Source organism: Trachypithecus francoisi, unplaced genomic scaffold (assembly GCF_009764315.1).
Source record: "Trachypithecus francoisi isolate TF-2019V2 unplaced genomic scaffold, Tfra_2.0 Lachesis_group11, whole genome shotgun sequence".
Taxonomy (NCBI): domain Eukaryota; kingdom Metazoa; phylum Chordata; class Mammalia; order Primates; family Cercopithecidae; genus Trachypithecus; species Trachypithecus francoisi.
The window spans coordinates 78,057,499-78,073,608 of NW_022681456.1; the positions used below are offsets into that span (position 1 = coordinate 78,057,499).

The 16,110-nt window shown below is 46.0% G+C and overlaps 1 protein-coding gene across 2 annotated transcripts in view; it reads left to right on the plus strand.

Annotated features, from left to right (window-relative positions):
- Positions 1-16,110, plus strand: part of CS (citrate synthase) — a 31,531-nt gene that overhangs the window by 1,828 nt on the left and 13,593 nt on the right. The window contains exons 2-4 of one of the 2 annotated variants that reach the window (XM_033221683.1): positions 8,134-8,219; positions 13,801-13,851; positions 14,419-14,526. In XM_033221683.1, coding sequence (XP_033077574.1) covers positions 8,217-8,219; positions 13,801-13,851; positions 14,419-14,526 — 162 coding nt within the window. In that variant the 5' untranslated portion in view covers positions 8,134-8,216. The remainder of the gene's footprint in view (positions 1-8,133; positions 8,220-13,800; positions 13,852-14,418; positions 14,527-16,110) is intronic. The other variant, XM_033221682.1, reaches the window with a different exon arrangement.

Sequence of the window (16,110 nt, forward strand, 5' to 3'; positions counted from 1 at the left end):
CGAATAGGGGACACTATAATTAACTCATTTCGGAGCTGCTAACCCAGACCAGAGAGTCTAACCCTACAGTGAATGTGAAAAAGTCTTAGGATTTACCTATTGAATTTATTTTGCTCCTTAAGCCCATATGGAAGCTCAGAACACTTCTGGGGTGAGAGAGCTACGTAATTATGGTACCATTATTTTCCTATTAGAGATGGCCTGACGATCCTAGTAACCTATCAATTGAAAGCTATTAGAAGGCTTTTGACCCTTAAAAGTAGGACAGGCACGGTGACTCACACCTGCAATCTCAGCACTTTGGGAGGCGGAGGTGGATGGATCACCTGAGGTTGGGAATTCGAGACCAGCCTGACCAACATGGAGAAACCCCATCTCTACGAAAAATGCAAAATTAGCCAGGCATGGTGGCGGACGCCTGTAATCCCAGCAACTTGGGAGGCTGAGGCAGGAGAATCACTCAAACCTGGGAGGCGGATGTTGTGGTGAGCCGAGATCACGCCATTGCCCTCCAGCCTGGGCAACAAGAGCGAAACTCCGTCTCAAGGGGAAAAAAAAAAAAAGCGTAGCAAAGCCCAATACACTCAGGACTGGAAATCTTCTGAGAAATAAGCAATATGACCAGGATACCAAGAAGCTTGTTGGCTTGTCAGCATTGCTGGCACCTGCCTGCGCTTTCTAGATTGGCCTGTGGATAATTGTAGTCATAATTGGTAATTTTACTTTTGCTAATAAAGTAGACTTTGGGAGGCAGTAATTTCTCACCAGTGAGAACTGACTCTTACCACTTTGAGTCTCAGCGTCAGGTGTAGTTTTACTTTTCTGAGAAGAAAAAATTTTTTTTTTTTTTTGAAACAGAGTCTCACTCTGTCATTCAGGCTGGAGTGCAGTGAAGTAATCTCCTGTCGTGTAACCTCTGCCTCCCAGGCTTAAGCAATTCTCGTGACTCAGCCTCCTGAGTAGCTGGGGTTAGCAGGTGTGCACCACCACGCCCAGCTAATTTTTTGTATATTTGGTAGAGATGGGAATTCACCATATTGGCCAGACTGGAGAATTTTTTTAATCTTACTAGGAGACAAAATGTGATTTAGTCATTGTTCTATTGTTCGTTCTACTCTCACTGTCACATAATTTAAAACACCTGAGTTAGAGAAGCTAACTCAGAGAGCTTTGAGATTATTTGACTTCTTGTTTATCCAAGTGAATTAATGCTAAGCAATAGCCTTAGTATTATCTGTGGGTGACTTAGTTTTGTGACATCAAAATTTCTTTTCACAGATGATCTGGGTTTGGATTTGGGCTAGGAATTGAAGTTGGGCTACAGTTCACTTCTGGACTTTTGAAGTCAAGATGCTTAACCAACCCTAGCTAAAGGGAACTGTCTCTTGAGCCACTGAAAATTACTTCTTCAAGCTAGTATGTTTGAAACTGAATAAATCAATTCAAAGATGTTTCTAGATTACGTCTAGACTTTTTCAAGACACTTAAATGCAAAGGAACCAATGGTTTCTTTACATTGGACTTACACCACTGTACAGCATCACATGTATAAGTCCTACTCAGAAATTGGGTTCAACAAAACCGAGTTGGTTTTGTCCTGCAAAATATTTAGTTAGGTTTTAAAACCCAAATTTTTTTTTTTTTTTTTGAGACGGAGTCTCACTCTGTCGCCCAGGCTGGAGTGCAGTGGCCGGATCTCAGCTCACTGCAAGCTCCGCCTCCCGGGTTTATGCCATTCTCCTGCCTCAGCCTCCGGAGTAGCTGGGACTACAGGCGCCCGCCACCTCGCCCGGCTAGTTTTTTGCATTTTTTAGTAGAGACGGGGTTTCACTGTGTTAGCCAGGATGGTCTCGATCTCCTGACTTCGTGATCTGCCCGTCTACGGCCTCCCAAAGTGCTGGGATTACAGGCTTGAGTCACCGCGCCCGGCCACTTAAAACCCAAATTTTTTAAAGGCAAGGGCTCGTATCTCTGTGCCTTCACTTTGACTATCAGCCTACCCAAAGTAACGGTGATTCCTTGATACTAGAATGGCAGGGGAAGCCTATGGGGTGTTAGTGGTGAGATGATCGCATTTGATCTTCCTGGTGGCCTTTAGGTTGGTAGCAGGTGAATGAATGCATGGAGAGGCAGCAAGAACAGTATGGTAGGTAGCAGTGATAAAGTTGGCATTCCTGACTTAAAATCTAAGGGACAGCAGAAGGGAAACCAGACTTGGTGGATTTCAATAAAGCCACACAATGATTCCTTCAGCCCTGTGTCAATGCTTTATGCAATGGAGTTGAGTAGGATGTGAAATTTAAAACCGTAATGAGGCAACTTTAGCAATAAATCTTTCTTAGCATCTGATTATCTTTTAGTTCTTGCTTCAACTTTGCTTCAGCTGCCCAAATTCCTTAGTTCTTTGTTTTGGGGGTTTTTGAGACAGTGTCTCTCACTCTGTCACCTGGGCTGGAGTACAGTAGTGTGAACATGGCTTGCTATTACTACAGCCTCAACCTCATGGGCTCAAGCAATCCTCCCGAGTACCTGGGACCACAGCCACGCCTGGCTAATTTTTTTGTAGTTTTTTTAGAGACAGGGTTTTGCCATGTTGTCCAGACTGGTTTTGAACTCCTGGGCTCAAGCAGTCTGCCAGTCTCAGCTTCTCAAAGTGCTGGGATTACACGCATGAGCCACTGCACCCAGCCCTCTGTATTTCTTTTAACATGATGCTACTTTAAAAGGTCTGTAAACTCACAGTGGGCATTGTTACCTATAATACTTGCTTATGTTGCAGATTCCTGGATCCTACCTTCAGATAATGATTCTGCAGAGTAGGATGGGATCTGGAAAAGTTTCTTGTAAATCCCTAAAGTGTCAGGGAGGTAAAACTTGTAAGCATTCCTAGCAGAGTTGTAAGAACTCCTAGCAGAAGTAAGGGAATAGTTTCTAATTCCTGAGAAAGTATTATGGTCGCAGATCCTATATTCTTTATTCACTAGTATATACTTAGTGTACACATAATAAGTAGGTGTTCAAGAATTTTTTTTTTTTCTTGAGATGGAGTCTTGCTCTGTCACTCAGGCTAGAGTGCAGTGGTGTGATCTCGGCTCACTGCAACCTCTGCCTCCCGGGTTCAAGTGGTTCTCCTGCCTCAGCCTCCTGAGTAGCTGGGACTATAGGCGCGCACCGCCACGCCGAGCTAATTTTTGTGTTTTTAGTAGAGATGGAGTTTCAGCATGTTGGCCAGGATGGTCTCATTCTCCTGACCTCGTGATCCACCCACCTCAGCCTCCCAAAGTGCTGGGAATACAGGCATGAGCCACCATGCCCGGCCAAGAAATATTAGCTAGGCATGGTGGCTCATGTCTGTAATTCCAGCACTTTGGGAGGCTGAGGTAGGAGGATCACTCGAGGTCAGTAGTTTGAGATCAGCCTGGCAACATAGCAAGACCTTGTCTCTTAAAAAAAAAAAAGTTTGGGCCAGGCGCGGTGGCTCAAGCCTGTAATCCCAGCGCTTTGGGAGGTCGAGACGGGCGGATCATGAGGTCAGGAGATCAAGACCATCCTGGCTAACACGGTGAAACCCCGTCTCTACTAAAAAAATACAAAAAACTAGCCAGACGAGGTGGCGGGCCCCTGTAGTCCCAGCTACTCGAGAGGCTGAGGCAGGAGAATGGCGTAAACCCGGGAGGCGGAGCTTGCAGTGAGCCGATATTGCACCAGTGCACTCCAGCCTGGGCAACAAAGGGAGACTCATCTCAGGAAAAAAAAAAAAAAAAAAAGTTTATTAAAGTACAGCAAGGGTTGGCCGGGCACAGTGGCTCACGCCTGTAATCCCAGCACTTTGGGAGACTGAGGCGGGCAGATCACTTGAGGTCAGGAGTTCAAGACCAGCCTGGCTAACATGGTGAAACCCCTTCTCCACTAAAAATATACAAATTAGCCAGTCGTGGTGGCAGGTGCTTGTAATCCCAGCTACTAGGGAGGCTGAGGCATGAAAATCACTTTGAATGGGGGTGGCGGAGGTTGCAGAGAGCTGAGATCATGCCACCGCACTCCAGCCTGGGCAATAGAGTGAGACTCGTCTCAAAAAAAAAAGAAACGAATAGTAAGTGTTTCTACTGAAAGGAAAGTTTAAGACTTGTGATTCCTGGCTGGGTACGGTGGCAGGTGCCTATAATCCCAGCTACTCAGGAGGCTGAGGCAGGAGAATCGCTTGAACCCAGGGGGCAGAAGTTTCAGTGAACCGATATCGCACCACTGCACTCTAGCTAGCCTGGGTGACAGAGACTCTGTCTCAAAAAACAAAAATAGACTTGTGATTCCTTTCTGAAGATGGAAGCTGGAGGAGTGTCTTTTGCAGTCCTCCTTACTGAGTGATCAGTGCATCTTTTTTTTTTTTGAGATGGAGTCTTGCTCTGTCACCCAGGCAGGAGTACAGTGGCATGATCTCAGCTCATTGCAACCTCTGCCTCCTGGGTTCAAGCAATTGTCCTTTCTCAGCCTCCGATTAGCTGAGATTACAGGCGTGCACCACCACACCTGGCTAATTTTTATATTTTTAATAGAGACAGGGTTTCACCATGTTGGCCAGACTGGTCTTGAACCTCTGACCTCAGGTGATCGGCCTACCTTGGCCTCCCAAAAGTGCTGGGATTACAGGCATGAGCCACTGCACCCGGCCGTGATCAGCGACTGTTCACGTGAGGAGACTGTTGGAAAATGGCAGGTAGATTTTTTTTTTTTTTTTGAGACGGAGGCTCGCTCTGTCACCCAGGCTGGAGTGCAGTGGCCAGATCGCAGCTCACTGCAAGCTCCGCCTCCCGGGTTCACGCCATTCTCCTGCCTCAGCCTCCCGAGTAGCTGGGACTACAGGCGCCGCCACCTCGCCCGGCTAGTTTTTTGTATTTTTAGTAGAGACGGGGTTTCACTGTGTTAGCCAGGATGGTCTCGATCTCCTGACCTCGTGATCCGCCCGTCTCGGCCTCCCAAAGTGCTGGGATTACAGGCTTGAGCCACCGCGCCCGGCCGGCAGGTAGAATTATTAAGGAAATGTCTGTGAGTATGAAGGAGGTCAAAGTATGAAATCTGTAGATTACTCTGCTCAGGCTTTTAAGTGGCCTGACCGTGTAGTGCCAAACCGACTTCCAGTATCACCATTGTGAAACACACACATTAAATGGCTTTAGTTCTCTGACCTGGTTCTGGGGAGAGAGGAGCCTTTGTCCTATTTGTGTTCATTTTCTCTGAATGCAAGTTGTTCCTTCTGCATTGGAAGTGCCTGTAGCACAGGATTTTTTCCTACTGGTTATTAGTGTATTGTGTTTGCTCCATCAGCTAAGCCAGTCCTGATCTTTTGTTGATGAAGGATGAAGTCCCTGTTAAAATCAGGAGCTTCTTCCCCAAGATTTTTTTGTTTCGTTTTCTAAATTTTTTTTAGTATTATTATTTTGAGACGGAGTCTTGCTCTGTCACCCAAGCTGGAGTGCAGTGGCGCGATCTCAGCTCACTGCAACCTCTGCCTCTCGGGTCCAAGCGATTCTCCTGCCTCAGCCTCCCGAGTAGTTGGGACTACAGGCGTGTGCCACCACGCCTGGCTAATTTTTATATTTTCAGTAGAGACGGGGTTTCGCCATGTTGGCCAAGCTGGTCTTGAACTCCTGACATCAGGTGATCCACCCGCTTTGGCCTCCCAAAGTGCTGGGATTACAGGCGAGAGCTGTGTCCAGCCTGTTTTCTAATTTTTAAAATTATATTTTCTAGAGATGGGAGTCTTGCCTTTTAATTCAGAAATGCTGGGATTGTAGGCATGAGCCACTGTGCCCAGCCTCCCCCAAGGTTTTAACGTTGGTTATGTGGATATGTGGTAGGACATATCCTGGCTATGCAGCAGGACAGACAGACTCTGGATGTGCCTAGGATGGAAAATCAAAGAAAATTTGGCTGCTTGACTGTAGGTTGAGGGTGCTAGATATGGGACTGTGATGATAATAGGCTAAGGAGTAAGAGGAAAATAACCTATATTGAGTAAGTGGGATTGTTTTGATTTTTGAAAGAGTCTCCTCTGTTGCCCAGGCTGGAGCTGTAGCACAATCTCAGCTCACTGCAGCTTCAGCCTCCTGGGTTCAAGCGATTCTTTTGCCTCAGCCTCCTGTTTGAAATGCTTGTTCCCTGGAGCTGTAAAAAAACAACACTTGAACATAAATTTACTCAGCAAGGCCTTTTTTTCTTTTGAGATGGAATCTCGCTCTGTCACTCAGGCTGGAGTGCAGTGGCGCCAACTTGGCTCACTGCAAGCTCCGTCTCCCGGGTTCACGCCATTCTCCTGCCTCAGCCTCCCAAGTAGCTGGGACTACAGGCGCCCACCATGACACCCAGCTTTTTTTTGTTGTTTGTTTGTTTGTTTAGTAGAGACGGGGTTTCACCGTGTTAGCCAGGATGGTCTCGATCTCCTGACCTCATGATTCGCCCGCCTTGGCCTCCCAAAGTGCTGGGATTACAGGCGTGAGGCACTGCGCCTGGCCATCAAGGCCATTTTTATACTTTCTGCAGAAAGGGTACACGCCAGCAGTTTTGCCACGAGACTACACCGAACAAAGGAGACAGGGTCATTTATAACCTGGCGGCACATCCACCCTATTGCTGTGTCCAGTTTCCATTGGCTGGAATGGGACCTCGCATTTTGTATTTGTCCCGATTGGCTAGCAACTTAGAACTTTTTTTTTTTGAGACGGAGTGTCGCTCTGTCGCCCAGGCTGGAGTGCAGTGGCGCGATCTCCGCTCACTGCAAGGTCCGCCGCCTCCCGGGTTCAGGCCGTTCTCCTGCCTCAGCCTCCCGAGAACCTGCGACTACAGGCGCCCACCACTACGCTCGGCTAATTTTTTTTTTTTTTTTTTTTGTATTTTTAGTAGAGATGGGGTTTGACCGTGTTTGCCGGGATGGTCTCCATCTCCTGACCTCGTGATCCGCCCGCCTCGGCCTCCCAAAGTGCTGGGATTACAGGCGTGAGCCATCGCGCCCGGCCTTTTTTTTTTTTTTTTTTTTTTGAGATGGAGTCTCCCTCTGTCAGCCAGGCTGGAGTGCAGTGGCCGGATCTCAGCTCACTGCAAGCTCCGCCTCCCGAGTTTACGCCATTCTCCTGCCTCAGCCTCCCGAGTAACTGGGACTACAGGCGCCCGCCACCACACCTGGCTAATTTTTTGTATTTTTTTTTTTAATAGAGACAGGGTTTCACCGTGTTAGCCAGGATGGTCTTGATCTCCTGACCTCGTGATCTGCCCGCCTCGGCCTCCCAAAGTACTGGGATTACAGGCATGAGCCACCGCACCCGGCTGCAACAGAACTTTTGAAAGGAGGCAAAGGCAGAGGAGAACAAAGGAAGGTGTGAGTCACCACACCTGGCCTCTTTCAATTTTTATGTTTTTTCATCTTACCACATTTCAGGGCTACAGCCCACCTCTATCAATAATAGCAGACTCACTAGAGGAGTTCTTGTAAGGGTTGGCAACAAACGAGCTCTTAGTGATTGCGGGGGGTGGGGGGGCGGGCGGGGAACCTCTTAGTAATTGTGATAACACCACCTCCACACTATAGAGAATACTGGCTGTCAGACATTGTGAGCCAGGCCCTTGTCTTTGGAAGTAACCCTCTCCAACTCTCCCCATGAAGGAATTGACCTATTGAGTGAGATGACTGCCTGATTCACCTGAGAGCTGCTGTTCCAGTAAGGTGACTCTACAGGTGGCGTGCATCCAGAAACCAAAAGCCCAACTGTCACACCTCCAGGGTTAGGGGAGAAGCTGGGAGGTCCATGTTTAGGGATGATTCAGAGGTTTGTAATCTACCTGTCTCATCAGTGAATATAACCTGAATGTACTGTTCAGAGCCATTCAGCAGCTTTCTTTGGCAGCCACGGGGTAGAGGAAATGATGTGTAGCCTTTGGTGTGACAGTCCTCAAGCACCTCCTGTCTAGAGTCATTTGCTCTGCTGGTGGGTTAGTTAAATTTATTTCCTCTCCCTGAGACTCCTCCCTTCTTGGTCAAAAAGCCCTTAAAAAGAAAACTGGTATCTTTTCCTTGATGGCTGTTTAAAAAAAAAGAAAAGAAAGAAAAGAAAGAAAATTGGGACTTTATTTTGTATTTCACAGCTGGAAGGAATTATCCATTCACCTCTGCCTCAGGCTTGACTGCCTCTTTCCTGGGATCCCACTCCAGGAAGTTCTGACACTTGATGGTAGGTAATAGGCCAACGCATTTCTAAGAAACAAATATTTACTGAATTCAGCTATGCACAAGGCACTGTTCTAGATGCTTTTATGAATATTATTTTATTTTGGCCGGGCGCGGTGGCTCAAGCCTGTAATCCCAGCACTTTGGGAGGCCGAGACGGGCGGATCACGAGGTCAGGAGATCGAGACCATCCTGGCTAACACGGTGAAACCCCGTCTCTACTAAAAATACAAAAAACTAGCCGGGCGAGGTGGCGGGCGCCTGTAGTCCCAGCTACTCCGGAGGCTGAGGCAGGAGAATGGCGTAAAACCCGGGAGGCGGAGCTTGCAGTGAGCTGAGATCCGGCCACTGCACTCCAGCCCGGGCGAAAGAGCAAGACTCCGTCTCAAAAAAAAAAAAAAAAAAAAAAAAAAAGAATATTATTTTATTTAGTTAACTACTCTGAAATTGGCTTTTATTGTTACCATTTTAGAAATGTAACAACTGAGACTTAAAAATTAGGTTACATAGCCAAGATAACACAGTGGGAAAGTGGCAGAAAGTTAATTTAGGACTTGGTCCTTGGTAACTCCATATCTAAACTGTTTGGATTCAGTAGGTCTGAGGCCCAAGAAATGTTAATACTTCTGGTGAGGAGGTCACATTTTAAGTAACAAGACTTGACTACTTTTGCATATATGTCCTTATTGGAGCCTGAGAATCAGACTCTAAGTAGTTTAAGTGTTAATTATGGAAATGGGAAGATAAATAGTAGTTAATTGTTTTGCTTTGGTTGTCTTAGTTAATTAGTAATGGAGCTAGAACTTAGAACTCAGATTTCCTTTCCTAACTCCAAATCAAGTGCTCTGTACTCCACAGCATTAGATAAAGCTGTCCTAAGTTGAATTTTTTCTACTCTACCCTTTTACCAATGAATTGCTGCCTTTAAAATTCCTCTGATATCTTTGTTTTTTTTAAGCTTCAGGTTTAGCAAAAAACATGACTGAACCTGACACCGAAGGGTGCTAGAAAGTGGCTATCATAGGCCGGGTGTGGTGACTCACATTTGTAATCCCAGCACTTTGGGAGGCCAAGGCGGGTGGATCACGAGGTCAGGAGATCGAGACCATCCTGGCTAACACAGTGAAACCCCGTCTCTACTAAAAATACAAAAAAAATTAGCTGGGCGTGGTGACAGGCACCTGTAGTCTCAGCTGCTTGGGAGGCTGAGGCAGGAGAACGGCGTGAACCTGGAAAGCCGAGCTTGCTGTAAGTGGAGATTGCGCTACTGCACTCCAGCCTGGGCGACAGAGCGAGATTCCGTCTCAAAAAAATTAAAAAAAGAAAGTAGCTATCATATTTATTATGTAACAAACACATAGCACTTGGGCTGTGCCAGACACAGTTTTAAATGCTTTGTAAATATTGACACACTTAATCTTCATAACAATCCTTTGAAGCAGGCATTATTATTGTTTCCCCTTATACAGATGTGGAAACTGAGGCACAGAAAGGTTAAATGATTTGGCTAGAGTTAGCCAGCAAGTCGTAGAGAAGTGTAGTAGAAATTATTTTTAGTAGATGTGGGGGTTTTACCATGTTGACCAGGCTGGTCTCAAACTGACCTCAAGTGATCCACCCACCCTCCAATTACAACATAAACCACTGCGCCTGGCCAACCATTATAGAAACTTCAAGATGGTTTAGAAATGGAAAAATTATGGAGAGACCTCAACTTCTTTCATATGATGTTCCCTGTAGACTCTTTAAAAACAGAAAGGCTGAGCTGGGCGTGGTGGCTCACACCTGTAATCCCAGCACTTTGAGAGGCCGAGGTGGGTGGATCACGAGGTCAGAAGTTCAAGACCAGTCTGGCCAACATAGTGAAACTCCATCTCTACTAAAAATACAAAAAATTAGCCAGGTGTGTTGGTGTGCACCTGTAATCTTAGCTACTCGGGGGCTGAGGCAGGAGAATCGCATGAACCCAGGAGACGGAGGTTGCAGTGAGCCAAGATCGTGCCATTGCACTCCAGCCTGGGTTGCAGTTTGACACTCTTTCTCAAAAACAAACAAACAAAAAACAGAAAATCTGCCGGGCACTGTGGCTCATTCCTGTATTCCCAGCACTTTAGGAGGCTAAGGCAAGTAGATCATTTGAGGTCAGGCGTTTGAGACCAGCCTGGCCAACGTGGTGAAACCCTGTCTCTACTAAAAAACTACAAAAATTAGCTGGGCATGGTGGCGGGTGCCTGTAGTCCTGGCTATTCGAGAGGCTGAGGCAGGAGAATCGCTTGAACCTGGGAGGCAGAGGTTGCAGGGAGCCGAGATCAAGCCACTGCACTCAGCCTGGGCAACAGAGCAAGACGCTGTCTCAAAACAAAACAGAAAGTCAGCTGGTTGCAGTGGCTCATGCCTGTAATCTCAGCACTAAGGGAGACTGAGGTAGGAGGATCGCTTGAGCCCAGGAGTTCGAAACCAGCCGGGACAATATAGCAAGACCCCCGTCTCTATAAAAAAAGTTTAAAATATATAATTTTAAAAAAAATCACCACACCCACAATTAAAAGGTCTCCTGCTGGACTGATGTAGTCTCTGGGACAAGGGGCCTCTATAATAGAGAATCTGTGGGACTTTAAACCATGGAATAGCTTAAACAAGGTTAACTCTGTAGAACAATAGTTTGAAGTTATTAGCATGTTTTCTTTGCCCACTTTTTTTGTGAAAGAAAGAAAAAGAAAAAAAGAGAGAGAGAGAGAAAGAAACAGCGAGCAAAGTTAACATCTTCAGTGCTGGGTTCAGCTTCCTATTTGCCCATGTAGGGTGTAAGGGCTTTGAAGGGCTGTTTGTGCTGCCTATTTCTTGCTCAAATGATCCTCAATAAGAAAGAGGAGACTCTTTAGGACGTTAAGAAAAGGAGTTAAGGACAGCCCTGGTAACTAGTTGAGGTGTTCCTCCTTTGCTTTAGGAACATACTGGCTTGGTCTATGCTCTCTGAATTTACCTTTGGATTGATTCTTTTAAAAGTAATCTTTTCTGGTGGGGTGCGGTGTTGCATACCTGTAATCCCAGCATTTGGGAGGCTGAGAATGGAGGATCACTTGAGCCCAGGATCACTGGAGACCAGCCTGGGCAACATAGCAAGACCCCATTTCTACAAATTTTTTTTTTTTTTTTAATTAGCCGGGCTTGGTGATGTGCGCCTGTAGTCCCGGCTACTCAGGAGGCTGAGGTGGGAGTATCACTTGAGCCTAGGAATTCAAGGCTACAGTGAACTGTGAACATGCCACTATACTCCAGCCTGGGGGAAAGAGTGACCTTTCTGAAGGGCCTCTTTTCAATCCTCCTCTCCGCCCCAGCAGAAATAGGGGAACTAAATTTTAAAAATTCTAAAAATCTGGGAGGCCGAGGTAGGCATATCACCAGATGTCAGGAGTTTGAGACCAGCCTAGACAACATGATGAAACTCTGTCTCTACTAAAAATACAAAAATTAGCCAAGCATGGTGGCGTGTGCCTGTAATCCCAGCTACCCAGGAGGCTGAGGCACGAGAATCACTTGAACTCAGGAGCCAGAGTTTGCAGTTGGCCGAGATCGTGCCACTGCACTCCAGTGTGGGTGACAGAGTGAGACTCCATCTCAAAAAAAAAAAAAAAAATTCTAAAAAGCCTTCAACCCTATAGAACTCTCACCCCAGGCATGTAGCAATTTTCTACACAGAGAGCAAGAAAAGGTGTCTCTGGCCTTTTGACAAAAGGAGGACAGGTGCAACCTTGCTCCAGGATTAGTTTATTTCTGTGTGTAGTCTTCTAAGTTTGCAAAGCACTTTTATGTCCACTGTAATTTAATTATCATGGGACTATTCTGTAAGGTGCGTGGTGTTAGAACCATTTTATAGAGCAGAAAACTTAGGCTTGATTTGATTATCTCAATTTGTTTTCAAAATCTACTACAGAAAAATTAATTTCCTTGCCTCAGGCCATATTCCTAGTTAGTAACCTAATTGGTCATCTTATTTCAAAGTTGGTGTATGGCCTAGTGCGGTGGCTTATGCCAGTAATCCCAGCACTTTGAGAGGCCGAGGCAGGCAGATCACCTGAGGCCAGGAGTTTGAGACCAGCCTGGCCAACATGGTGAAACCCCATCTCTTCTTTTTTTTTTTTTTTTTTTTGAGGCGGAGTCTCGCTCTGTCGCCCAGGCTGGAGTGCAGTGGCCGGATCTCAGCTCACTGCAAGCTCCGCCTCCCGGGTTTACGCCATTCTCCTGCCTCAGCCTCCCGAGTAGCTGGGACTACAGGCGCCCGCCACCTCGCCCGGCTAGTTTTTGTATTTTTAGTAGAGACGGGGTTTCACAGTGTTCGCCAGGATGGTCTCGATCTCCTGACCTCGTGATCCGCCCGTCTCGGCCTCCCAAAGTGCTGGGATTACAGGCTTGAGCCACCGCGCCCGGCCAAAACCCCATCTCTTCTAAAAATACAAAAAAAAATTAGCTGGGCATGGTGGTGCATGCCTGTAATCCTAGCTACTAGGGAGGCTGAGGCAGGAGAATCGCTTGAACCCAGAAGGTGGAGGTTGCGGTGAGCTGAGATCATGCCATTGCATTCCAATCTGGGCAACAAGAGTGAAACTCTGTCTCGAAAAAAAAGAAAACTCACAAAATTGGTGTTTGAACTTTATTGCAACTTGACAATCTTCTCATAGATGTAGTTTTTCTTTGAGGGAAAAGAAACTACCTGTCTAAACTAATTATTTTCTCTCTCTCTTTTTTTTTTTTTGACAGAGTCTTGCTCATTTGCCCAGGCTGGAGTGCAATGGCGCAATCTTGGCTCACTGCAACCTCTGCCTCCCAGGTTTAAGCCATTCTCCCACCTCAGCCTCCTGAGTAGCTGGGATTACAGGTGCCCGCCCATACCACAGCAGGCTAATTTTTGTATTTTTAGTAGAGATACTTCACCATGTTGGCCAGGCTGGTCTTGAACTCCTGACCTCAGGTGATCCACCCACCTCAGCATCCCAAAGTGCTGGGATTACAGGCATGAGCCACCGCGCCCAGCCAAACTAATTATTTTATTTTGACACTCTTAGAAACTTTGTAAGTTTCCATTTCTGCTAATGAGTAGTCTTCTGTCAGCTTCTTTGTAGATAATCTTTGTGCTTTTTCCAGGAGGGTCAGAAGTACCGTTGTGAAAGGCTGCCCTCTGCCTGTGGTCTTTCCCAGACTAGAGAGGTTGAAGTGCTGCCAAAAGACCAGGTGCACGAGAGAACTTAACAGCAGTGTTAAGTAATTGCTCAGTTTCTTCATTTGTTTTCCTTGGAGTCACTCAAAAATATTGACAACTGCTCTGCTCTGGAACCCAGATGATGGGAAAGAGACTGTGTTCAAGGAATGCTAGTGAAGCTATAAATGAAAAAAAGCAGAGTTAAACCTCCTGCTGTCTCCATAGTGGTAACTCCTTCCAAACTGTTCGGGGCCTTTTACAGCTTCTTGTGTCAAACTGCCCTAAGAGGCTAAGATGAAGAGAGAGGTTGAGTCACTGTAACTCCTTCTTGTTAATACAAAGGAAGGAGGGGTAACAGTTACATAAGGTTTTCTTTTTTGCTTTGCAGAATGCATCTTGTCTTGTTCTTGCAGCCCGGCATGCCAGTGCTTCCTCTACGGTAAGGTTTGGAAAAGAAGACTAAGAATAAGAATCGCTGGGGCCGGCCTGACCTTAGGGCAGAGGATTTGGCAACCACGTGGCCTGTTATTATCCTGAGTATTTCCTGGGAGTGTTTATTATTATTGTTATTGTTATAGCTGCTATTATTATTATACTACTGTTTAACAAATAATTTACTGAATGGTATAGTGAGATGGGAATATCAGTACATTTGCCTAATTCTTTTAAATGTTTTAATAGTGTAAAATATACGTAACATAAAATTTACCATTTTAATCATTTTTAAGTATATGGTTCAGTGGCAGTAAATATGTTAACATTATTGTGCAACCATCCATCTCCAGAACTTTTATCTGCCCAAACTGAGAAGCTGTCCCATTAAACATTAACTCCTCATTCCTTCCTCCACCTGCCTACTATTTTACTCTCATTTATGCAGAGTAGTTGGCCAGACTTCCCTGGCAGATAAAGTCAGCTCTAAAAAGCAAATTCTTCACACACCTACTTTGTAGGAAATCTAATAAACTTTTAGACCATTGCTTAGCCCTTCTACTTTTCTTTTTAGAATTTGAAAGACATATTGGCTGACCTGATACCTAAGGAGCAGGCAAGAATTAAGACCTTCAGGCAGCAACATGGCAAGACGGTGGTGGGCCAAATTACTGTGGACATGGTAAGGGTTGTGTGACTTTGGCTAGGAAAAGTAGCTCTGTAATGTGCTTCAACAAAAGTACCATTCTCCCCACTGATTATTCAAAAGCATTCTGTCCCACAGGCCCTGTAGGACAGCTTTAGGATGACTTTTCCCTATCTTTCAGATTCTGAGCAGCTCAGGTGATAGTTTCTCAACAGTTTTTAGCTTATTGGTCTCCATCCCCTTCTCCTAGAATAGAACTCATTCTGTTTGCTTTGATTGGTTGGAATTTGAGGGTAGGGTATGTTGGGGAGTGGTTGAGTGGGCAGGAGGAAAAAAGAAATACAATAAGAAAAGGAATCAGAGACAGAAATATTAAAGATAGTGACTGGGCGCGATGGCTCATGCCTATTATCTCAGCATTTTGGGAGGCTACAGATGGAGAATCACTTGAGGCCGGGAGTTAACCAGCTCGATCAACAAAGGGAGATACCATCTTTATGAAAGAAAAATTTTTTAAATTAGCCAGAGATGGTGGGATGCCCCTGTAGTCCCAGCTACTGGGAAGGCAGAGGCAGGAGGATTGCTTGAGCCCAAGAGTTCAGGGCTGCAGTGAGCCATGATTATGCCACTGTACTATAGCCTGGGCAACAGAGGGAGACCCTATCTCCAAAACAAAAAAAAAAGAAAGATAGTGATTTCTCAACTTAAAAAATTTCATTTCCAGGCCTGGTGCACAGTGGCTCTTGCCTGTAATCCCAGCACTTTAGGAGGCCGAGGTGGGCGGCTCACCTGAGGTCAGGAGTTCAAGAGCAGCCTGGCCAACATGGTGAAACTCTGTCTCTACTGAAAATATAAAAATAAGCTGGGCGTAGTGGCAGGCAACTGTAATCCCAACTACTCAGGAGCCTGAGGCAGGAAAATTGCTTAAACCCAGGATGCAGAGGTTGTAGTGAGCCAAGATTGCGCCATTGCACTCCAGCCTGGACAACAGAGTGAGACTCCATCGGGGGGAAAAACAAAAAAAGATCAGCTTGGGCAACATGGCTGGCAAAACCCCATTTCTTTTTTTGTTTTATTTATTTTTTTTATTTCTAATTTTTTTGAGACGGAATCTCACTGTGTCACCAGGCTGGAGTGCAGTGGCATGATCTTGGCTGACTACAACCTCTGCCTTCCGGGTTCAAGCGATTCTCCTGCCTCAGCCTCCCGAGTAGCTGAGATGACAGGCACACAACACAAACACCCAGCTAGTTGTTGTATCTTTAGTAGAGATGGGGTTTCACCATGTTGGCCAGGATGGTCTCGATATCCTGACCTCGTGATCTGCCCACCTCAGCCTCCCAAAGTGCCGGGATTACAGACGTGAGCCACTGTGCCCGGCCTAAACCCCGTTTCTTAAAAAAAAAAAAAAATACAAAAAATTAGCCGGACATGGTGGCACGTTCCTGTAATCCCAGCTACTCAGGAGGCTGAAGTGGGTGGATCACCTGAGCCTGCAAGTCAAGGCTGCAATAAGCCGTGATTGCGCCACTGCACTCCAGCCTAAGTGACAGTGAGACTCTGTGAGAGGCTCTAGTGATCCTCCCTCCTCCTCAGCCTCCCAAAGTTCTGGGATTACAA